General features: G+C 42.7%; 1 protein-coding gene across 4 annotated transcripts in view; it reads right to left on the bottom strand.

Moving 5' to 3' along the window:
* Positions 1 to 1,298: 1,298 nt before the first annotated feature.
* The window catches only part of EPB41L5 (erythrocyte membrane protein band 4.1 like 5), a 143,030-nt gene continuing 118,933 nt past the window's right edge, over positions 1,299 to 25,395 (bottom strand). For 3 of the 4 annotated variants that reach the window (XM_061182971.1, XM_061182974.1, XM_061182972.1), the window contains 7 exons: positions 23,651 to 23,779; positions 20,191 to 20,255; positions 14,472 to 14,562; positions 12,526 to 12,600; positions 9,059 to 9,100; positions 8,573 to 8,706; positions 1,299 to 1,556 (listed from right to left, as the gene is read on the bottom strand). In XM_061182971.1, the coding sequence (XP_061038954.1) occupies positions 1,490 to 1,556; positions 8,573 to 8,706; positions 9,059 to 9,100; positions 12,526 to 12,600; positions 14,472 to 14,562; positions 20,191 to 20,255; positions 23,651 to 23,779 (603 nt within the window). In that variant the 3' untranslated portion in view covers positions 1,299 to 1,489. The remainder of the gene's footprint in view (positions 1,557 to 8,572; positions 8,707 to 9,058; positions 9,101 to 12,525; positions 12,601 to 14,471; positions 14,563 to 20,190; positions 20,256 to 23,650; positions 23,780 to 25,395) is intronic. The other variant, XM_061182973.1, reaches the window with a different exon arrangement.

Genomic DNA, 25,395 nt, shown 5'->3' with positions numbered 1-25,395 from the left:
GTTTTGTGAAAAAGTGGTTTCCAATCTCTACGGCCCCCTGGGAACAGCACAAGATTAAGATCCCAGGGCTTTCCAGTCAGACAAGAGTGTGCATTTGCCTGAGCGTGATTATGTTACAGGGAACCCAGGACCATCCAAAACATGGAGTTTTAAAGATCTGCAAACTGGATGTTCTTTTATGTTGGACAGCAGACACTAACACTCAATTACGTGCACACTGCAGGGCAGTAGACCCAAACCAAATTCCAGGAGGTACAGTTTAACATCAGCCCTTGGTAACAGGGATTCACAACTTTACCAACGCGGTTTCCAGATCACCCGCATTCCCCATAGCAACTGAGGTTTCCTTTACGTAGTCCAAAGTTTTGAAGCTGAAGTGGTGCTTTTCTGGGTGTTGAAATTCTTCTATTTTCTATAATGAGCATATACTACTGTAACATCCAGAATTTTCTGTACAGATGGAAAGCAATGAGGAAATTCTAGAGAACCCTTTCTAACTAACACAAAATCCCGAACGTTCTTTCAGTACCTTGCATTTAGTTTCAGACATGAATCCCCTCAACCCGATTCCCTATTTCTATCCTGGTATTTTTTTTCCTTCTGTTTACAACATCTAAATTTATTCAGCTTACATTAAAAGGAAATGGAGCCTACGTCCAAATGGGGACCTGGAAACCACTGTGCTCTCCTTCGCTGCCTGAGTCTACCTCGGCCTTCAGTCCCACGCAGCCCAGGAAGCCGTGGGGACACCTGGAGGTCTCTGCGACCACCCCGCCCCTTCCAGGCCAAAAGTCACAGGACGCGTGTGTGGTCCACGCAGGTGTGCTTCCCGAGGGACGGCTGGGCTGAAAAACTGTGCCAGGCAACTGATTCCTCTGTAATTCTTCTCAAGGTCTATCTTACCTTGATGTAAACTTGGAGTATTAAGATAGCCAGTCCAGCAAAGAGTCAAAAGTATGGGAGACATGTGAAAACTCTCTGTATTCTAAAAACTTCTCTTTAGTAACAATTAATCTACCTCAGTTCCTGATTTCCAGGCAATGCACAGAAGGGTACAATTTCTACAGCAGGCATTCAGATCAAGGACACTCACCCTGACACCAGAGGGAGAAGTAACCTTCCCAAGGCTGCTGACCACCAGGGACGGCCCACCCGGGGGGCGGCGTGAACAGTCACAACCAGTGGGTGGAGCAAAGAGCTCGGAGGAAACCGCAGGGAAAGGACCCCCCCCCCCCACCGTTGCAGGAATTCACAACTTCAAATGAAATTAGAGAAAGTAAAAGGTCGTAGACGCTCACTTGGGCTAATGTGTAGTGTAATTACGCCCTTCCAGTTGGACGGAAATGTAACTGCTTTTTTCACAGAGATGGAGTCACACCCGGTTGAGCTTTTTTACCCACAAGCGCAGAACCAGCTCCAGCAGAAGTGGACTCCAGGACGGACGGCTGGAGGGCCCGGCCTCGGGTCACAGGTGAGGAGCCGCCGCCCCTCAGAGCTCTGTTGTCAGCAAACACTTCTGCTTCAAGGTGGCTTGTCCAGCAGAGGCTGGAGCCGAGCTGACAGGAAGAAAGAATACGTTACTCACTTTTTGGAAAATGAAAAGACCACCATCCAAGGCGGAAGCGACCTGCGTTTCTCCCAAGTGCCTCCCGGAGCATGCAGAGAGGAAAGAGGGGGTGTAGTAGCGCTTAACGTAGGCGATTCCGCAGAGGATCATTTTCTAGATAACCGATGCTTATTCCATCTTGAAATGGAACCTAAGGACACCAGTTCCCCTGCTGCCTTGGATACAACACACCGAACAGAAACCTCATTTCTTGCTGAGCCAGGGCTGTGCTGAGCACCGTGGCAGCGCGTTCGGAAAGCGCCAAGGCCGGCGGTCCTGTGTGTGCTCCCGCGGCCCCCGCGGCGGGTCTGAGCCCCGCACCACCTCTTCCGCTGCGTCAGAGGTGAAGCAAGAGTAAGTGCGCCGCTCCGCCTCAGGGCAAGGGCGTGCGCAGAGGTGCAGGTTCAGGGAGACTGAAAACGATACCAGAGTCCCAAGGCCAGAGGTTAACGTCCTCGATGCTATCAAGGCGTGTAAACGAAACAGCTGTCGCTGGAACCCCCCCTTCCGCATTTCCACTCCACAGAGACGACACTGCCGACTGGATTTTCCTGGAACTTCCCTTCTTGTTCTGGATCCCTGGTTCTCAAAGCGTGGTCCTGGAACTCGTCATGAATGCAAGTTCTTAGGCCCCACCCCTGGCCCACTGGCCCAAAGCCTGAGGACGGCCCAGCGCCTGTGCTCTAACAAGCCCTCCAGGCGGGCCCGCCAGCTGCGGCGTCCTCACTGTTCTCAGGGGTGTGTTTCCACAATGACACACAGTCCTTCCTAAGAGTCAGCGTCTGCTATAATTACATAAATATTTCCACAGCTCACTATGGGTGTATTGTATTTCTTTTCTTGTACAATTTGTTTTTTCATGTAACTGCTTGCTCGGCGCCCAATACTTCGTTTCTAATTTATCCTTAGCCTTGCGAACACAGCCAGGCTTCTGTTCTCAGGTAATTTTGTAAAATTAGGGGCGGGCCATGTGTTTGTCATTTCCCCTTGGCAATATCCTTCCTGGAGCTCCACAGCCTCCTCTTCTAATCTGTACAGGATCCTTTCTAGGCCTGCTTGGAACTTGCCTTCACTTTCCTCCTGGTAAATTGTGGCACCTGTTTCCTGGGTCCCCTGTTTTCTTTCTTGGACAATCACCTTGTTTTGATGGAACACATCCTCCACTTAAGTAGTTTCCTGAGGAAGGCCGCCTTAGAAGCATGTATTTTAGAGAAACTCCACGTTTTAAAATGTCTTCATTTTTTTCTTTTTTTTTGGCCGTGCTGCGCAGCTGGCAGGATCTTACCAGGGATTGAACCCGAGCCCTGGCAGTGAAAGCGCCGAGTCCCAACCACTGGACTGCCAGGGAACTCCCTAAAATGTCTTCATTCTAATCTCACACTTCACTGATAGCTTGGGTATAAAACATGAGGTGAAAAATGATTTTCTTCCAGAATTCTGAAGGCATTGCTCTATTATCTTCTAGCTTTCAGTAAAGTCTGCTGTCATTCAGATTACCAGTCCTTTGTATGAACTCTTTTTCCCCCTCTCTGAAGACTTACATCCTCTCTTATATTCTGAAACTTCATGATGTTCCTTGCTGTCGTCTATTTTCATTCTGTTACTGGATACTCATTGGGCTCCTTTAATCTAAAAACTCAAGTGTGCTTCTGTCCTGGGAAGTCTTGATTTCTTTCTTGGACACTTTTATTTACTCTGTTCTTTCTTCTGGACCTCCAATGATTCACATACTGGACTTCCTAGACCAATCCTCCAATTTTCTTTTCTCTCCCAATTTTCAACTTTTTGTTCTACATTTTTCGGGATTTCCCCAATCTTACCTTCCATGCATTCTTTGAATTTTATTTTTAACGTGGTTAATAATTTCCAAGAATACTTTACTTTCTGTTCCTTTTCTTTTTTAATTTCCTGTTGTTGCGTGGATGCAGTACCTTCTTTCTCACGCTATCACTTTGCATAATTTCCTGTTGTTGTTGCGTGGATGCAGTACCTTCTTTCTCACGCTATCACTTTGCATAATTTCCTGTTGTTGTTGCGTGGATGCAGTACCTTCTCTCACGCTATCACTTTGCATAATTTCCTGTTGTTGCGTGGATGCAGTACCTTCTTTCTCACGCTATCACTTTGCCTAATTTCCTGTTGTTGCGTGGATGCAGTACCTTCTTTCTCACGCTATCACTTTGCATAATTTCCTGTTGTTGTTGCGTGGATGCAGTACCTTCTTTCTCACGCTATCACTTTGCATAATTTCCTGTTGTTGTTGCGTGGATGCAGTACCTTCTCTCACGCTATCACTTTGCATAATTTCCTGTTGTTGTTGCGTGGATGCAGTACCTTCTTTCTCACGCTATCACTTTGCATAATTTCCTGTTGTTGTTGCGTGGATGCAGTACCTTCTCTCACGCTATCACTTTGCATAATTTCCTGTTGTTGCGTGGATGCAGTACCTTCTTTCTCACGCTATCACTTTGCATAATTTCCTGTTGTTGCGTGGATGCAGTACCTTCTTTCTCACGCTATCACTTTGCATAATTTCCTGTTGTTGTTGCGTGGATGCAGTACCTTCTTTCTCACGCTATCACTTTGCATAATTTCCTGTTGTTGTTGCGTGGATGCAGTACCTTCTTTCTCACGCTATCACTTTGCATAATTTCCTGTTGTTGTTGCGTGGATGCAGTACCTTCTTTCTCACGCTATCACTTTGCATAATTTCCTGTTGTTGTTGCGTGGATGCAGTACCTTCTTTCTCACGCTATCACTTTGCATAATTTCCTGTTGTTGTTGCGTGGATGCAGTACCTTCTCTCACGCTATCACTTTGCATAATTTCCTGTTGTTGCGTGGATGCAGTACCTTCTTTCTCACGCTATCACTTTGCATAATTTCCTGTTGTTGCGTGGATGCAGTACCTTCTTTCTCACGCTATCACTTTGCATAATTTCCTGTTGTTGTTGCGTGGATACAGTACCTTCTTTCTCACGCTATCACTTTGCAAAGTTTTTGATGCTCACATTCCTTTATTTCCTCGTTTCTCTTTCAAGTTGACCTGCTCTGGTGTTCCCTCAAACATCTGATAATCGTTGGCTCTGTTCACATTTAAGAGGGAAGCGGCATGCTCACACTTAAGCATGAAGCACTGGAACGCCGTCTGAAAGCTGCGCACGTGTGGGCAAAACCCACTAACTACGGGCTTCCAAGTCGAGTTATCAGATTTCCTGGGATCCACAAATGTCAGTCTCTCTGGGCCTTTTTCTTCGCTCAGTCAGGTTCTCTAGAGCGCAATTCTCTGAATTTCTCACCTGAGACGTTTATACATGGCCCACGGCATTCTGGAAGCTGGAAACAGAAGGAAGGTTGGGGGGGTCTCACCCCTCGGCATGTGGACACTGGGTTAACCTCCTTCAGCTCAGGGCCTTCCTCCCAACAGGGTCCCCCAATCCAGGGCCCCGCCTGCCCAGCTCCTCCAGAAGGGAGCCTCCAGAATCAGGCCGGCATCGGCGGGGCGGGGAGGGGGAGCGTCTAAAGGGGCACATTCTCAGCCCCACCTTGGACCCATCTTCCCAACACTCGGTACCTCAGCTCCTGAGCCAGCCCGGGTGCTACAGTGCAGACTGGCTTCTTATTTTCCCAGTCTCCACCCCCTCCCCTTTCCAGGCTTAGATTTCAGCCTTCTCCTCTCTGCCAAGCTGGTCACCACTTATCTGTTATTTAGCTGCTCCTAAAACTTGCTCGGTAATCTCAACTGCAGTTGTTTCCTCTCCTGTTCTTTAACTTTAAAATAAAATTTACACAGCGCACATCCCAAGTAAATCTGAATCTGTACAGATGCAACCCCATCACCATTCTGTTAAAAACACGCTACTGATTATAACATACATACGCTGAAGTGCACAAATCAGGAGCTGTAAGTTGAGGACCCTGTGCACACTGACCACACCTGTGTAATCAGCACACACAACGAGAAACAGAAAGTCACTAGCACTCTGAAACTAGCCACCTCCAGGGTAACCGTTACTTTGGTCTCTGAGAGCTGTGCCTCTTTCTGAACTTTGTTTTGCTCCCCATTATCATGGGGAGGAGACTCTCAGGCGACCTCAATGACACCCTCCTCCTGGTACTCACGTTCGTATGAGACCTCCTCCCCCTGAGCATGGCAGGCCCTGTGGTTTGTTCTAACCAATGCAAATGAGCAAAAGTAACAACAGGCTGTCACTCCCGCGATTACAGTATACAGATGGCGACCTCTGGCCGGCGTCCCACCGCCTTCCTGGTTTGCTGGCTCTGCTGAAGTAAAGGCCCCAGGCAAGTAGCGAGGGCAGCGCGGCCTGGAGCCAGCCCTCAGCGGGCAGCCCCTCAGCCAGCTGACCCTTCACACGAGAGCCCAGCTCCGGCCGACTCCCTGAGTGGAGCCTGGGGGAGACCCGCAGCAGAGGGCACAGCTAGGCTGTCCCAGACCCCTGGCCTGCAGGGAATGAGGTGTAAGCCGCTAAACGTGCGGTTATCTGTTACAGAGCGATAAATACCTCATGTAACTGTGTGTGCGCGACTCGTCTGTATCTCTCTACTGCAGTCCCAGTTCGTTAGTTTTCACTGCTCTAGTCCAGTATGTATCTAGTTAACTGCCAGTGGGCTTTTAAAAAGTCTTCAGCTTGGACTATGATGAACACAGCTGCTGTAAACGTTCCTGTACATGCCTTTTGATGGACATATATTTGTATTTCTATTGGGTATGCATGTAAACGTATTTTCAGCTTTCATAGATACAGCCAAATCTATGTCCAACACGGTTATTTCAATTTATGGTTTCAGTTGCCCCATAACTTCACCAATACTTGGTACTATGTGTCTTTTCACTTGAGCCGTTCTAGGTGTATGCAGTGGTATCACATAGTGGTCTGAATTTGTATTTCTCAATAACTTGTCAAGATGGGCCATCTGGATGCCCTCTTGTGAACTGCCTATTCAACTCTTTTGCCAATTTTTCTATTGAGCTCTCTTTTTCTTACTGATTCACAAGAACTCTTTATATATTCTGGATATGAGTTCTTTATGAGAGAGACACAGACAGTCAGAGGGAGGGGGAAGTGCGGTTGTCTTCTTCACTGTGTGGCTTCCTTTTTGAGTGTTTGAAATAATATCTTTTGATCAATAGGAGTTTTTCTTTTTAATTTAAAAAATTTATTTATTTATTTTTGGCTGTGTTGGGTCTTCGTTGCTGCATGCAGGCCTTCTCTAGCTGCAGCGAGCGGGGGCCACTCCTCCTTGTGGTGTGCGGGCTTCTCATTGCAGTGGCTTCTCTTGTTGTGGAGCACGGGCTCTAGGAGCGCAGGCTTCAATAGTTGTGGCACGCAGGCCCAGTAGTTGTGGCTCGTGGGCTCTAGAGCGCAGGCTCAGCAGTTGTGGCCCACGGGCTTAGCTGCCCTGTGGCATGTGGGATCTTCCCGGACCAGGGCTCGAACCCACGCCCCCTGCATTGGCAGGCGGATTCTTAACCACTGTGCCACCAGGGAAGTCCCCGAATAGGAGTTTTGGACACAATCCAAGTTATCAATTTTTCCTGTATGATTGAAGCTTTTTGTGACCTGTTTAAAAAATCTTTGCCTATTTCAAGGCCACAGGATGTTCACTTATATTTTCTTCTAAAAGTTTTATTATTGGACATTTCATATTTAGATTTGCAATCCACCTACAGTAGATTTTGCTGTGTAGTATGAGGTTGGGTCAAGATTAATTTTTTCCCACAAGGATATTTAACTTGTCGGGCTGATTTACTGAAAGACCGCTCTTTCCCTTCAGCACTGTACTATCATTTTTCATAAATCAGGTAACTATACCTGTGTGATTTGTTTCTGGACTCAACTGTTTCACTGATTTACTGGCCATGTTTTCCTTACTGAGATATTGCCGTATTATATTAGTTTCAGGTGTACTACCTGTCATCTTTGATCTAATTCCTTTATGACTACTTTGCTTTGGGAAGGAATGGAGACAAGCTCTCATGTCATCTGTAACTTCTCATTTGGAAGTCCTTACGAACTCGCATTTTACTGTGTGAACTCGATTACAAAGAATTATCACCTGGCCCTCTGCACACAATCCCTATGTTTGCAGTGGGAACTACCAGTCATACAGATGTTTAGGAAAACAGGCCCCACACCTGTCCTGTTCACGCCTACCTTCAGTGCCGGACACAAGCAATGCCTGGTGCCTAGCAGACAGTAAGTGTTTGCTGAGTGAACAATTACAGTAAAGACTATGGAGATTAGACAACAACTTTAAAATGAAACTATGAATTTCTCTCAAGTTAATTATCTCTAATAACTTTTCTGTTATAATCAGGGATTTTGTTCTCTAAAGCATCTACTTCGACCGACCCTCATTCTCAACACCAGGAGGATGTGAGAAACAGTAGACATACCAGGAAGACGTCTGAGGTGAGAAATGGGGCAATTATAGATCTTCTGCAAAACAGGCACAGTCTTGGTCCTAACAATTAAAAGCTGAAGAACTACATGCTGAACAAAAGCTCTGGCTGTGGCAAGTGATATGCTAAAATGAGCTTGTGGTAAAAGCTATGAGCCCTCACCTTGGGAATCCCCTACCCCACCCTTATCTGAGCCTCTTCCCCTGTATTCATGGACAACCTAACAGTAAAGCATGATAGGAAAAGATCTAAATCAATTTTAAAACAAATACAAAGTTTTAAAGATAAACCTGCTCGTATCTTTATCTAATAAAGACTTCATTAAAAAAAAAAAGGTCTACTTCATAATTTTGTAGAAGATTGCTACTGACAAGAAAAAAGAAAAAAACACTACTCTAAATAATAATCACAGAAAAGATTTATTCAGTTTCAATTAAGTTCAACTAGAGAAGAATTGACATTATTGCTTTAAGTACAATTAATTTCGTTATTTTTTCCTCTTAACAGAGGCCTGAGAACTGCAACTGAGAAAAGATTCCTCACCTGGTCACAGCATCCACAAAGAACGGCGCTGGGGGAGAGATGAGGGAGACCACGCCTCTGTTGCCAGGCCCCTCCTTCCCAGCCGGTGAGAGCCCGTTGTCTCCTGCAAGCCCGTTAGGAAGAGCAGCACTCTGCTGAGGGAAACACGCGGGCCGTCTGAGCGGAGGTGACCACACCTGCCCCACAGCCAGCACTCAGCCCCGCGTCATCTTCTCCAGTGATGACGGTGATAAGGGTGATGTTCACCGTGACAGCTGCTTTGTTTTTCTACCATCCTTCACATCAGACTTTTATTTTCGTTTTTGTCAGCACCCTTAACTATTTACAAACAGAAAAATTAAACCTCTAGTTTGAAGCCAGTAGGTTCAATCAGAAGAGATTTGATGATGACCCCATGTTTTCAAGGAAAAATAAGAACCTGGTATTCCTTCAGGCCTCATTCTGAAAGGGTAACGGAAAGAAAAGTTGCAAATATCATTAACTTACTGGCACAATCCAACGGGGTGTGATCGTGGATATGGAAGATACCTGAAAAAAAATTGTACATGTATATTTATTTTTAGGGAAGACTGACTTATTTTCATAATTATACTCATAATGCTTTCTTCTACTATGAAATGCACTGGGGTGGGGGGCAGGGAGCAGGTCTTAATGGTGCCCTTGAGCTGACGTGGACTTCTGAACCCAAGGTCCTTTTCTACAGTACACATGCCATACGTCACCACTTAAGAAACTGTCATAATCTCGAGAATCTCTTTAATCTAAAAACTTACTACTCCCAGAATGCTACTACTACTTTCAGGTCATTCACTAGGACTGTCCCCCACCCCTAGCATCCAATTTAACATTTATTTTCTGAAACTTCATTTCAGTCCATTACAAAATAATCATAGCCTTCTTGGTAGCAGCTGAACAGTGGGCTGTGACTAACTCAAACGAAGAGCAAGAAGAAAGCACACAGAAGAAAGCTCTGTCCAGCTACATTCCATGTCCTAACTCCGCATGGAGGAAAGAGCAACGAAAACACCCACACTGCTCCTGACTCACGGGGCCTTTGCTATAATCTTTCTAAGGTTTAATTTTCTGTATCTTACTTCCGCGTGTAGAACTGTAATGTAATGAACTCCCAACTTCCCCCTATTTTATGGAAACTTAGCCTAGTCCTTGCACTGGTGACAGATTCTGATAAGAAAAAATTAATGTAAGCCCAGGTTTTAGTAATCTAGGTAACCACCAAAAGAATAAGAACACAAAATATGACTTTCCCACCAATATTAAGAAAATGCACTTCTAACCATAGGAAATAAAAGAGAGAGAAAAAAGAAATATGGTAAAAGTAAACAAAAATGGTTTGGCAGAAACAAGTCCTATAATAACCATAATTACAGTAAATATAAATGGATTTAAACTCAATCAGAAGATACAGACTCTTGAATAAGATTTTAAAAACAAGATCCAGCAAAATGCTGAAAGGTCCACTTAAAACCAACAGATACAAAAAGGTTGAAAATAAAATGACAGAAAATTATACATAAGGTGATTCAAACTTAAAGCTAGGGTGTCAATTTTTTATCAGTCAAAAGGGAAATAAAGAAAGGAAAAAAAGGGCGAAGAAGGACCTTTAAAGTGCTAAAAGGAGCTCAGAAAGTATAATTACCATCAACATACATGCATCTCACAGCCTATCTTCAAAATATACAAAAAATTGAAAGATCCAGCAATAGGTAAGAAATGGGTTAATCAATAACGGTAGACAGAGATACTAAAGACACCCCAGAAACTGACAGAATATTTGAGAGAATCAGCAGATTGACTACTGAAAGAATTCATCAAGTTTGCTAGACACAAAATTAACTTATGAATTCAATAGTAAAAAAATTAAATACCATTCACAACATCAACAAAACTATGAAGTATTTAGGAGTTAACCTAATGAAGAATAGAGAAGACTTGCAGAGAACATTTAGAGACTATTTTCTGTTAGGTTAAATCCTAAATTCTTTAAATATAATGGGGGGAAAAAATCTCAATAGCAAAAAAACATGAAGGACCTGGAAATAACAAAAATAGGAAAACATAAACTTATATCGGGGAGACTATAACTACAAAACTTTTAGGAGAAACAGGAAATCATGGATGAGAAAAACAGATTGTACTCTTGGCTAAGAAGACAAATTATCACAAATTTATCAGTTCTTTCCACAAGTTAGTTTATGAATTTAACGTAATTACAAATAAAAATTCAAAGGCTTTCAGAGGGAGTGAGACTTGACAAATTTATTCTAAAAATCATCTGAAAGAATTAACATGCAAAAACAGCAAAACACCTGCATAATGATGCTGGACTGGCCTCACCACGTATCAAAATCACTTAAAAAGTTATTAGAGGTCTTCCCTGGTGGCGCAGTGGTTTAAGAATACGCCTGCCAATGCAGGGGACACAGGTTCGAGCCCTGGTCCGGGAAGATCCCACATGAAGCGGAGCAACGAAGCCCGTGCTCCACAACTACTGAGCCTGCGCTCTGGAGGCCGCGTGCCACAACTACTGAGCCCACATGTCACAACTACTGAGCCTGCACTCTAGAGCCCGCAAGCCACAACTACTGAGCCTGTGCTCTAGGGCCCGTGTGCCACAACTACTGAGCCTGCATGCCACAACTACTGAAGCCCACGCGCCTAGAGCCTGTGCTCCACAAGAGAAGCCACCGCAATGAGAAGCCCGCGCACCACAACCGAGAGCAGCCCCCGCTCGCCACAACTAGAGAAAGCCTGCGTGCAGCAACGAAGACCCAACGCAGCCAAAAAAAAAAAAAAAAGTTATTAGAAGAGTATTACAGTTCTAACAACAGAAAAATCCGTAAGTGTAACAGAACAGATAGCTCATATGCAGAATCTAAAATGCATCATAGTCTACATTTTTATTTAAAACATTCTAAATTTGTAGGGAAGGAAAAATATATTAGTGATAAAAAAAATGTCTTTAATCAAATTGATTTTCATCACTGTATTACCCCCACCTGTGAGGCAGCATAAACAAGCAGTAAGTGTTCTGAGTTGGGCCCCAAGGACTCCTTCTCCAGGCTTCGGGTCATCTTGCATTGGCCTTAGAGTTACCTCTTTCATCTGGTTAAAGGATTACTGCAGCCCGATATTGCCAACATCCCTTTTATTTTCTGCTTGCTCACCTGGTAAAGTCTCTGTGATTATCGCCCTAAGCTGGTGGTTCCCGGCCCATACCCACATCACTGGGAACGTGTCAGAAATGCAGCTTCTTGGGCCCCAGCCCACATGCACCACATCCGAAAGCCCAAGAGTGGAGGCCAGCAACCTGTGCTTTCCTACACTCTCCAGTGATGCAGACACACACCTGAGTGTGAGGGCTGGTGACCTACGCAAACATCAGGGGAAGGACCGCCCTCACTTGCAAGCCTTTGAGTGACCCCCTACGGCAACTCCTGCCACGCCACTCACAAGGTACTAAGTGAACTATCTGTGTACCTTTCACCCCAGTATGTCTCTGGAGAGAAGGGACTGCTTCCTCTTTGTATTATGGTCACAGTACTTAACACGGTATCTCCCAAACTCAAATAATGATCAATACGTTTAACGCCAACCACTCTTATGCCCCCACCTTTCTGTACATGTTTTCAACAGCTGGAGGTCTTACTGTCTGAGCCCTTCAGAAGCTGGTTCACCCTGCATGTCCCTCTCACACCACTCACTAGGGTGCTGGACTACAGAGGCTCAGCAACATGTGGTCGCTGTCCTGTGACACACAGACCCAAGTGGGCAGAACCTCACTATAGAAAGGTAATGCTAGGTGGCTACCGAAATATAAACTCTCATTAAATGCAAAGTTTTACTAAACTGCAGAAAAGGCAAAAACTGGAATCTACTGGGAACATTTTCAAAGAGAAATACCTTTCCATCCTGCTGTTTTAAAGCCTATTTACCTGAGGTGTGGTTGTGTGGTCAATGAGATTCTCCGTTAGAGATAAAAGCAAGGCATCCAATTCATCTGTAGCATCCTACAGAAGACAAGATACATGGACGTTAAATGACCCATTAGTCACCAGACTAGATTTTTTCCATGTCCTCTCAGTGTATAATTTGGACCCAGGCCTGGATGGTGTTAACCTTTAAACGAAGGGGACCCTCAGGAATCATGATTATTAGTGATTCCACTTTTGTTTGGCGGGGAACCTAGCCTACAGTCAGAACATTAAAAAGCTAAAGTGTTATGTGAATTTTCATACAACTATTCCTTCTGGTGAGACAAAACTTGTGTAGGGTTAGGACCGTCCCAGCTCTCAGTTTTTAAACCAGACGGCAAAGGCTAAAGGTTCAGCCCAGGAGACGATGACTACGGACACGCCTGAACTTGCAATGCTTCTTTATCCACATGGATGGGTGATTCACTGTTCACAAAGAGTATAATATAGCCCCCCCCATAAATGTTAATACCTTTGTCTAATTAGTATTTGAAGCACCTTATAGAATCAGAGTTCTGTACTGCAGTGTGTGTGTGTTTCTGGGCACAGGAAGAACTTTAAAAGGATAACAGATAAAATTCCAGTCTGGAAATAAGTAAGTATCTAGGGTGTAGTCCATAACAAAAAAGGCCCTTCATTTATACATTTCTGCCTGTCTGTCTTCAGGCCACGGTGCGTTTCCTGTTCGATGTCAACTGAATTTTAATCACACATATGAAAAACCGCCTGTCTCCTCCCACACCCCCTCCTCCTACTCCACCCCCTCGTACCCTGTGACCTGGGTGAGCCCCCCAAACGGCCCGTGCATATCTCTACCACAACGTATCAAAATTCTCTCTCCAACTGTACTGGAAGCAGTTTGAAAGAAGAGGCCGTGTTTCACTCATTTGTGAATTTTCAAAGCCTATCACGCTGTCTGGTACAATATGCAATAAATCTTTGGGCTAATTGTCCTTCTCTGTTCCAAAAACATCTCGGGTTCCACCTAATGATATTCAGTGATCAGAGATGTCAATGTATCTTTTTAGAATTTTAATTAGCAGAAAGGAATCTCCTGATTAAAGGTATTTTAGGTTGAGTTTTTTGTTTTAAACCCCTAAGTCTGAAAAACCATACACCTGAATATTAACTATACACTGTCTTTGGGTAGTGGGAATCAGGTGATTTCTAATGTTTTCTTTTTATGAAATATTTGGTAAATTTCTACAATAAATGTGCTTACACAATAAAAGAACAAAATGGTAAACGTTCATTTACAAAGATAATTTTTTGTTTAACTTGCAAATTAAAACATTCACTGGGCAATGAGCTGGGTTTCTGTGACTTGTGAACTGCTAAGGGTGTACGGCAGATGGATAGAGGAGAGGCAGGATTTGAGACTTGCTGGTTACGTTACAACACAATTAGTGTCAGAAAGTCAATTTCAATCCATCAATATTTATTCAGTGCCTGTTATGTGTCATGTACAGTCTGAGACACTAGGGAAGCATAGCCCGAATCCAAAACCCCAAAATACCGAGACCCCCTAAAAACAAAACTACCAACAAATACCTCAAAAATGGAGAAGATTCAATTGCTCCCTCCTTCCTGAGGAGCCTCAGGGGCCGTGGGGGGTAGGTAGGCTGAGACCCCACCACCAAAGGTCAAGTGAGGTCTCCCTGATTGAGGACTTCACCCCTTGATTAAAGTCACTTCTGCTTCAAAAAAAAAAAAAAAATGGAGAAGAAACCCTGAGCTGCTCTTGGGAGGGATGTGACAACAGGATTCTCCCTAGAGAAGTGAGGCTCAATGCTCTTTTCACGGCTGACGTTCGGTGGCCATCAGAGATCACCAGGTGTCCTGTACAACCAGGATTCGAGGCAGGGGAGTCTCTGTGGAGCAACCTTGAAAGTGGAAGGAATCGTTACCTTTAGAGCAGGCCCATTTTCTGCAGGCGTGGTTCGCATCGGAATGAGAGATCCTCCAGGGACTGGCGCGGCGTTCTCATTTAACTCAGCACTAGGAAGAGAAAGGCAGGTTCGCGTCACGGACGACCGACGCAGGAGCAACAGGCAGCGTGCTGAAGAAGGAGGCTCAGGGAAGTAGGGTAACCACCCCGCAGGGAAGGAAGAGACAGCGGGGGCGGGGGAGCAGACAGTGGTCCGCGCTGCCCCATACGCTGCCGTGAACCCCTCCCCACCCATCGCATAACAGGTTCACATCCAGGTCAGACCCGTTCACTACTGCTTTGCTTCCCTCCGAAAGCTCAATGAAATGACAGAAAAGATTTCTTTTTAACAAAAGAATAAATTCATAAAACTTCAGAACCAATAAAGGATGTCAGTGGTAGCTCAGGAGCTTTGAGGAAATGCTGAAAACCGTGAAATGCACAGTACAAGAGGTGATTTCAGGGTTATGGGCAGATTAGATGCTACAGTCTACTCCAAAGAGCATCCAGTCTAGAGAAATCATGTAAAAGACAAGACAGATACACAAAACAAGACAGACAGATACACGAAGAAGACAGATCAAGAACGGGACAGCTCGGTGGAACAGCAGTGACACGGAACACCTGAGACGCGGAGAACAAGGCAGGAAGCCCCTTCAGGAGGCGGGCGGGAGCACTCCACTGCACAGGGCAGCAGCCCACCTCCAGGGCTCCAGACGCGGCGGCGGGATTGGCCCGGGAGAGGATGCCAGCAGGAAGGACAAGGACGTCAGCCCCAGGTGAGGATCACAAGAACAGGAGCAGCTTAGAGACAGCTTCAACGCCAGGGAGGAGACGGGGAAGCCAAGAGACCATCACCCACCAGGACGACACACCCGGCAGGGACCCCGGTCCTCTCCAGCATCACTGGAAAGCATGCAAGTGACAGGAGCAGTGCCCGTCCAATCCCACAGGGAGACTGAGAAAAAACAAGAGGCAAATCCTAGATGGAAGAGTCAGCCTTGGGAGCTAGTCAGCCTTGGGAGCTAGCTAGGACCACTGCAGCCACAGCACTGAGGCACACAGAGGCAGAGAGATGAAAAGTAAGAAGGAACAGTTATGAGAGACAGAGAAGGGATAAGGGTATTTCAGCTAATGTCTAATGGATGCTGGATATTCACAAAGATAAGGGCTTATGACTTTCCAGAACTAAAAAAAAGACATAGGTCTTCAGATTGAAACACCACCTTGAATACTAACAAGAATGAAAAATAAAACTATACTTAGTTGTACAGTAATGAAAATGCAGAATCTCAAGAATAAGCAGTGAAAAACCTAAAAGTTACCAGAGAGAAAAGATAACTTTGTGCTCCAGAGAAAAGAAACAGCTGAGACTAAAGGAGTGAGCCCTGAAAGGAGTGAAATACATTTCACAATGAAGTCTCCCAACCCCTCAACAAGAGATTAGTCCTGCTTTTCTACACACTAATAACAAACTATCAGAAAGAGAAATCAAAAAAAACAACCCTGTCTAAAACTGCATCAAAAAGAATAAAATACCTAGGAATAAACTTAACCAAGGAGGCAAAAGGCCTATACTCTGAAAACTAAACTCTGAAAACATTGACAAAGAAATCTCAAGATGATACAAAGAAATGGAAAGATATCCCATGTTCATGTATTAGAAGAATTAATATTGTTAAAATGTCCATACTACCCAAAACAATCTACAGATTTAATGTAGTCCCTATCAAACTCCCTATCAGACATTTTTCACAGAACTGGAACAAATAATCATAAAATTTATATGGAAACACAAAGGACTACGAATTGCCAAAGCAATCTTGAGAAAAAAGAATAAAGCTGGAGGTGTCACACTCCCTGACTTCAAACTATACTACAAAGCTACAGTAATCAAAACAGTCTGGTACTGGCACAAAAACAGACACACAGATCAATGGAACAGAATAGAGAGCCCAGAGATAAACCCATGCACTTAGGGTCAATTAATCCACAACAAAGGAGGCAAGAACATACATTGGGGAAAAGACAGCCTCTTCAGTAAATGGTTCTGGGAAAACTGGGCACCTACATGTAAAAGAATGAAATTAGAACATTTTCTCACACCATATACAAAAATAAACTCAAAATGGATAAAAGACCTAAATGTAAGACCAGAAACCATAAAACCAATAGAAAACAAAGGTAGAACACTCTTTGATATAAATCATAGCAATAGTGTTTTTGGATCTGTCTCCTAAGGCAAAGGAAACAAAAGCAAAACTAAACAAATGGGGCCTAATTAAACTTAAAGGCTTTTGCAGAGCAAAGGAAACCACTGACAAAATGAAAAGATGACCTACAGAATGGGAGAAAATATCTGCAAATGATATGACCAGTAAGAGGTTAATATCTAAAATACATAAATAACTCATACAACTCAATATTAAAAAAATAAACAAACCAATTAAAAGTGGGCAGAAGAACTGGATAGGCATTTTTCCAAAGAACATACAGATGGCCAACAGGCACATGAAAAGATGCTCAACATCGCTCATCATCAGGGAGATGCAAATCAAAACAATGAGATATCACCTCACACCTGTCAGAACGGCTATGGTCAAAAAGAGCAAAAATAACAAATGTTGGTGAGGATGTGGAGAAAAGGGAACCCTTGTGCTCTGTTGGTGGGAATATAAATTGGTGCAGCCACTATGGAAAATAGTATGGAGGTTCCTCAAAAAACTAAAAATAGAATTACTATACAGTCCAGCAATTCTACTGTATTTCTGATATAAATCTGGAGAAAACAAAAATACTAATTCAAAAAGATACATGCTCCCCAATGTTTACAGCAGCATTATTTACAATAGCCAAGATACAAAAGCAACCTAAGTGTCCATCAAGATAAATGGATAAAGAAGATGTGGTGTATACATGCAGTGGAATATTACTCAGCCTTAAAAAAGAAATTCTGCCATTTGCAACAACATGGATGGACCTAGAGGGTATTATGTTTACTGAAATAAGTCAGACAGAGAAAGACAAATGCTGTATGTTATCACTTATATGTGGAATCTAAAAAAATAAACAAATGAATATAACAAAACAGAAACAGATTCACAGATACAGAGAACTAGGGGTTACCAGTGGGATGAGGGAAGTGGGGAGAGGCTAGATAGGGATAGGAAATCAATAAGTATAGACTAAATACTATGTATAAAATAAATAGGCTATAAGGATATAAATATACCCAACTTATAATAAATTTAAGAATGGAGTATAATCTATAAAACTATTGAATCATTATATTATACACCTGAAACAAACATAATATTGTAAATCAATTATACTTCAATTTTAAAAAAAGAATCCTAAGGCCAAACCAAAAAAAAAAAAAAGGACAGAAAAAAGATTAGTCTTAACGTAGTTTACACTGCTGCAAAACACAGAAAGCAGATGAAAAATCCTTACAACATGTGTGTATAATGAAGAACATGCGCAATGTTAATTTGGAACAAACATTTGTCCATAAATTAAAAAATGAATATATTGTGGCAACTGAAATGAAGAAACCATGGATAACTTTTTTAAGATTCAGATATATCAAAACAAAAGCGACTGAATCGTACACTGTAAATGGGTGATTTGAATCGTATCTCAATAAAGCTGTTATTACAAAAGTCAACGATCCGAACAGACATTTCTCCAAAGAAAAAAGGATGTTCAACATCGTTATTCTCAAGGTAAATGAAAATCAAAACTACAACGAGACACCGCTTCGTACTCACTGGGGTGGGTACAGTTTTTAAAATGAAGAAGAATAAACACTGGCAAGGATATGGAGAAGCTGGGAAGATCATATGTTGCTGGCGGACTGGAAAATGCCTTAGCTGTTCTGGAAGACAGTTTGGCAGGTGCTCAGTAAGTTAAAGACAGAGTTACCACATGACTCCCAACAGCCTCCTGGGCGCACATTAAAGAGAACTGAAAGCATGTCTACAGAAATCCTCGTGTGGGAATGTTCAACAACAGCTATATTCACAGTAGCCAAAAAGCAGAAACAACACAAATGTCCATCAATTGACACATGGATATACGATGGAATATTATTCAGCCATGAAGTACCAATACAGGCTACAATATGGATGAACCTTGAAAACATTATGTCAAATGAAAAAAGCCAGACACATATTTGCATGAGTCCAGTTATATGAACTGTCCAAAGCAGGCAAATCCAGTGCAGGCAGAAAGTAGGTGGGTGGTTGCCAGGTGCCGGAGGAGCAATGTGGAGAGCCGGCATATGCGGAGGGTGCTTCCGTTAGGGGTGAGGACAATATTATGGAACTAGATAGCGGTTAGCGTTGCACAACTTTGTCAATTCACTAAAAAGCACTGAACTGCCTACTTTTAAAGGGTAAATGTATAGGAATTACAGCTCAAAAAAAAAGATAAAAGCAAAATGATCTAAATCTACTATAGCAAAATATGAGGATATGACAAAGCTTGACATTTGGTACACAGACATGTATTACATAGTCTCCACACCTTTCTGTACTCCTGAAATATTTCCTTTTAAAAAGGGGGTACAGCAACTTTTTAAAAGTGTGGTATGGCATGAGGAAAAAAACAGTACCAGAAAAGGAAAAGATCCAGAAACAGACCCAGGTTTGTATAAGAACATAAGCATATTTTAAAGGATCCATTTCAAACCCTGGGAGGAAAATAGATTATTCAAAATACCAACAGCCATTTGGAAAAACAAATCCGGAAGTTGGAGTCCATTCCAGGACCTTCCCACCTTCCAGAGTTCAATGAAATTTCTGATAAACAACTGGGTAGTCACATCCCCATCATCCTCCTCTTGGCAAAAAAGTTTGTGATGAGGTTACTCTAAAAGGCTCCAATAAAAACAACAATAGCATTAAAAATGTTGTGGGCAAATTGATTCCTTAGAAAAGGTTAAGTTGTAATTCCAGTTGTACCCCGATCACCAAGTAGTAGGTTTGCTGAGTACTAACTCTAAAGTCCTTTACACGAAGCATGTGCTTAAGTGCTATGTTGATTACAGCACCTGGAACTGAATATCACTAATCAGAAAACTCTTCACTGTGTAAGTTCTGAATAACGGAAAAAGAAACACATTCACTCAACAATGTTTAGCACCAACTAAGCATAGAACACTGGATATGCAGGGACGAACGAAACAAACTGCAACAGAGCAGGGGATGGAAGTCTAGTAAGACAAGAGACATGGCATAACACTCAACAAGAAAAGACAGGCAGAAGGAACTCAGAGGGAACAGCAAAGAAATCTGCTTCGTCATGGGAGAGACCATAGTAAGACAGTTTATAAGAGCAATCCCACCCTGCCGACAGCATGGCACTAAGGCAACTACCACACCTAAGAGAAATAGTACACATTCTTCACCAGGTATCTTACGAGATTAAAAATATCTTCAAAGGCTGTTTTTGCTCTACAGTTTGAATCAGCTGAAGAAGAATCAGAATGAAAAGATTAATTAGGAGTATCTTCAAATGATCTAAAATTAGGTCCTAAGAAGCTATGTAGTGGATAGAAGAGTGATTTCAGGCTATCTTTCAAATAGATATCTTGAAACCATGTGATCACAGAGTGGGAAAGAGGAAAAAAAACACCCCCCCAAAGAAAGTTAAGAGGAAAAGAACATCAACTTAATTCAGTCTACCCACAACTGTACCTGTTGGTGGCAGCATCCTGAACACTGGCATTTTTATGACTTAATAAGCTATCTTCTCTTGTAACCTAAGAAAAAGAAATCACAAAAATTAAATCTCCTCAATACACTGCAATAACCTATATGGGAATAGAATCTAGAAAAGAGTGGATATATTAACTGATTCACTCTGCTGTACAGCAGAAACTAACACAACATTGTAAATCAACTATACTCCAATAAAAATTAATTTAAAAAAATTAAATCTCTCTCACAGATAATAAAGTAATAAATTTACATTCCTTTCCAGTAAAAATAGAAGTATCTGTTTGCTTCAGTTCCAGAAAGAGGTAACCATACCTTATCTATGGAAATATCAGTACTGTACCCAGCATAATCCTATCCCACGCCCAAATTCATACTCCAAGTTTCCACTTCAATATGTTGGTCTACGAATCCATACGCTTTACTAGACAGCTCTAAATCATTTAAGACACAATGGTATGTTAGTCGATGTACACAGAATCCAAAAAGATTCAATGCCAGAATTTTTCAAATTTACACGATAAAAAGAAGAAACAGATGTTAAGCTGCGTATCTGGCTTTTTGTTTTTCCCTGAGTACAAGGAATATTTCAGAGGAGAATTCTAAAAATTCTTTCTGAAGAGGTCAGTTAGTTTTTCCCCTCAACTTTATTGAGGTATCATTTACATACAGTAAAATGCACACATCTTAAATGTACGGTTTGGTGCATAATCAACACTACAATCAACATATGTAACACTTCTACTACCCCAAATGTTCCCTTGAGGCTTCCGATGCAGTCCCACCAAAAACCCACACACGTGGCCAGCAGTCATCCGTGCGTTCCCCAGTTTCATATGAATGGAATCGTAACCTCCTTTTGTGGCTCCCTCTTCAGAGTAACAGGACGTTTTTGAGGCTCACCCACCGTGCTGCACGTGTCACTAGCGCATTCCTTTTCGCGTGCTGAGTAGCTGTCCACTGTACGGATACACCCCAATTTGTTTACCTGTTTACTTGTCGATGGACATTTGGATCGTTTCTAGTTTTTACCTATTACAAACAAAGGTGCCAGGAACATTCATGTACTAATACCTGTGTGAACCTACGCGTTTATTTCTCTTGAGTAAATACCTAAGAGTGGGGCTGCTGGGTCATATGCTAAGTGTACGTTTAATATTTTACCAACTCTTTTTTTTAAATTAATTAATTAATTTTTGGCTGCATTGGGTCTTCTTTGCTGTGTGCGGGCTTTCTCTAGTTGCGTTGAGCAGGGCTGCTCTTCGTTGTGGCGCACAGGCTTCTCATTGCGGGGGCTTCTCTTGTTGCGGAGCACGGGCTCTAGGCGCACGGGCTTCAGTAGTTCTGGCGCACGGGCTCTAGAGCGCAGGCTCAGTAGTTGTGGCGCACGGGCTTAGTAGCTCCACCACATGTGGGAACTTCCGGGACCAGGGATCGAACCTGTGTCCCCTGCATTGGCAGGCGGACTCTCAACGACTGCACCACCAGGGAAACCCTTACCAACTCTTATAAAGTACTTGGAACATTTTATGTTCTTACCAGCTGCGTGCATTGCAGGCCGTCCATCACTGCCCACATGGGCATGTCAGTTGTTAACTTTAGCTATGAATTACAATGTTAGCTGTAGACTTTTTTCATAGATACCCTTTATCAGGCTGAAGTTCCATTCTATTCCTAGTTTGTTGTGAGCTTTTATCATGAACAAGTGTTAAATAATGTGAAATACCTTCTCCAAATAAATTGAGACAATTTTCCTTATTTTCTAATATGTTGTACTATACTGGTTTTTGAACAATAAACCAACATTTTTCCTGAGATAAACCCTACTTGGCCATGGTGTACTATCCTGTTTATAAGCTCTTCAGTATGATCTGCTTCTACTCTGGACTTTTGAGTCCATGTTCAAGAACAGTCCTGGTCTGTAGCTGCTTTTCTTGTACTCCCCTCCTCTGGCTTTGGTGTCAGGCTGAGACTAGTCTCATAAAACGAGTTGGGAAGTGCTCCCTGCTCTCTTAATTCCTGAAAGAGCTTGTGTAGAACGGTCATTACTTCTTCCTTAAATGTTCAGTAGACCTTAACAACGAAGGCATCTGGTCCTGAATTTTTCTTTGTGGGATGATTTTAACTATAAAACAAAATCTTTCATTTAGGGCTATTCAAGTTATTTCTCTCTTGTTCAAGTCAAAACAGATCCAAAGTACAACTGAAACGTGAGGTGACGAAAAACTGTCACCACCACTGCTGCTACAATAGGCAGTGTCAACATCGGGATCAACACTTACTAAACACTAATTCTGTGCCAGGAGCCATTCTGTGGCCTTTACCTTTATCATTTTATTTCATCCTTATAACCCACCTTAGGGAAGGTATTACCATCACCCCTTTTTAAACATAATTAAACTGAGGCTCAGGGAAATTAACTAACTTGCCAAGTCACAAAGCTAATCGGTGACTAGCTACTAGTAGATTAGAAACAGGATTCAAACTCCAGTTGTCTGATTCCAGAGCCTGTACTGCCGTATTTTATATTTGTTTTTATATATAAATATTATGTTTTATGTTTACACTGGGGTGAGAAGGTACATAAAATGCACGAACGATATTCCTCAAGTCCTCTCAGTTCTCCTCAAGGCTTGTGCCTGGGAACACAATGGGTAAAGAGCCCCTTCTCAGCAACAGGATTATTTTGAAATCCTAGTTGACAACAGGACTTGGTGAGACAGGCTTCTGTCCTGTTTCAGCGCAGAGGATAACCTGAAAGTTGGGGAGGGCCAAGGAAAAGCTGATTTTGAGAGCATGGATGCCATCAACTTCATGGGGGCTGGTCCCTACCCACTGCACCCTCATGAGACGACACAGCCAACTCTTCGCCTTACAACCACCACTCTGTTGCAAATAACATCACAATTTTGCTGAATTGGGGGTAGATGGGTGTTGGGGAACAATGAATTGATAAAGAAAGACCTAAAGTCATAGACTTAATATTGACAGGAACCTAAACATCACTATAGAGTTTCCAGCTATAAAAGTGACAAAGATTAGGGACTCACTTCTACAGGAATTTGACTTTTAACTTCTTATACTGTAGAGCAGCATCTTTACTCTTTTTATCCTGTGACTCCCCCCTCTTAATCTTGCCTGAGTAGAATTGGAGTTGGGAAGGCATTTGCCACCTTTGTTTTTTCTTTTTTTCCTTTTTTGGGCATGCGGGATCTTAGTTCCCCGACCAGGCATGGAACCCGCCCCCTCTGCGTTGGAAGCGCAGAGTCCTAACCACTGGACCGCCAGGGCAGTTCCGGCATTGCCATCTTGAGTGTGCTTCCTGGTACTACTCTCTCTCTAATCACTGGCCAAGTCACTCATGTCTACCGTTCGTGTACTTTCTTTGTTCTACAGGGTCTCCTTCCACTTCACCAGAACCCTAGTAAAGGCAGCTTACCTTCTGCACTGCTTCTACTTGAGCCTTCAAAATGTTACTCTTCAAGTCAGGAGGAACTCTCCTGGCATTTAGTGCTGGGCTGTCAATGGCATTATTCAGACATTTCTCAGTTAACTTCACCACTTCCTCCTAGATTATTAAAAATATACTGTAAGCAACTCTGAGAGCATATAACTAAATGGAAACAGAAAAGGACTGATGAAAGTTCATATTCAGACAATCAGGGAATCACGTGTCTCAGGCAGTCATATCCTACTCCAGGAAGAGTCGACTCTTACATGGGGTTTCAAACTAAGGCGCAGTAATCACAGACAAGAACTATGGCTTGGCAGGGACCCCTGGAAATCATCTATAGCCCAATTTCCTGTCTTTAAGCAACTGAATAACTAACGATACCACCCTGGACAAATGCCTGAAATAAACCACAGACTGTGTGCCTTTTGCTGCAATTAATTTCAATTGGATTTTAGGTCAGGCCCTACGCAGGCTAATCCCTGTGGTTCTGGAACTGTCACCAGGTAGATGACTGTGTCTGAGATTATGTTACATGGCCAGAAGGAGGTCACTATCAGGTAAAGACTTACGAAAATGATAAAATAAAGCACAAGTCCACTCAATGAAGATCATAACTGAAACAATATAAATTAACTATTATGAAAAGAAATGGGAGAAAGCAAATTAATAAGTTTAAATTAACTGCGCTACAACTGATATTTTACCTGACTTGAATGACAATCAATAATAACAACAACTACCATTATCATTACTAGGGTTACCATTTAACACTGGGCTAAATAACAAACTCACTCTAAATACTTTCTTCGTCTCAGATACAGCTTTTGTTCTATAAAACAGGCTAGCTGCCACGTATGGCATTACATACTGCACCGCTCTTTCAGGTTTGAAAATATTTAACTAATGTGCTTATTCTAATCTGGTTTTTCTAAGTGTGGTCTCCACACATCTGCCTCTGGGTGGGACCCCAAAATGTGAATGTTTAACAAGCTTCCCTGTGTGATTCTGACACCTATAAACGTTTGAGAATCACTACTTTGCACTAGACTGTAACTTCCTAGTCTTTAGAATGGTTCCCAGCAAGTGAAAGAAGACCTGATATCCTTTTTCAATCATGCCTAGTTCACACCACTGATCCAGCAATCCCACCTCTGGGCATACATCCAGAGGAAACAAAATCACTATCCCGAATAGATCTGCACCCCCATGTGCACTGCAGCCAAGACATGGAAACAACCGAAGGGCCCATCAAAGATGATGAAAAGGATGTAAAATACACACACACACATACACATAAATACACACACACAAGGAAATACTGTCCAGCCTTTAAAAAGAAGGAAATCCCGCCATTTTCAACAACACAGATGAAGCTGGAGGCCTCGTGCCGAGTGAACCAAGCCAGATAGAGAACAACAAATACTGCACGGCACTACTCAGATGTGGGACCTAAAAAAAAATTCCAAATCAGAAACAGAGAGCAGAATGCTTGCCAGGGACTAGGGGGTGGGATAGCAGAGGGAGGTTGGTACAAGTTATCAGATGAATAAATCCTGAGGACCCAGTGTACAGCATGGTGACTACTGTTAATTATACTGTTTTTTACACTTGAAATTTGCTGAGACAGTAGATCTCAAGCGCTCTCACTAAAAAAAACAAAACAAAATGAAAAGGTAACTTACGTGAGGTGACAGATATGTCAACTAATTGGACTGTAGGAATCATTTCAC

The sequence above is a fragment of the Eubalaena glacialis genome, chromosome 1 (genome assembly GCF_028564815.1).
Source record: "Eubalaena glacialis isolate mEubGla1 chromosome 1, mEubGla1.1.hap2.+ XY, whole genome shotgun sequence".
NCBI lineage: Eukaryota > Metazoa > Chordata > Mammalia > Artiodactyla > Balaenidae > Eubalaena > Eubalaena glacialis.
This window is presented reverse-complemented; position numbering and strand designations above follow the sequence as displayed.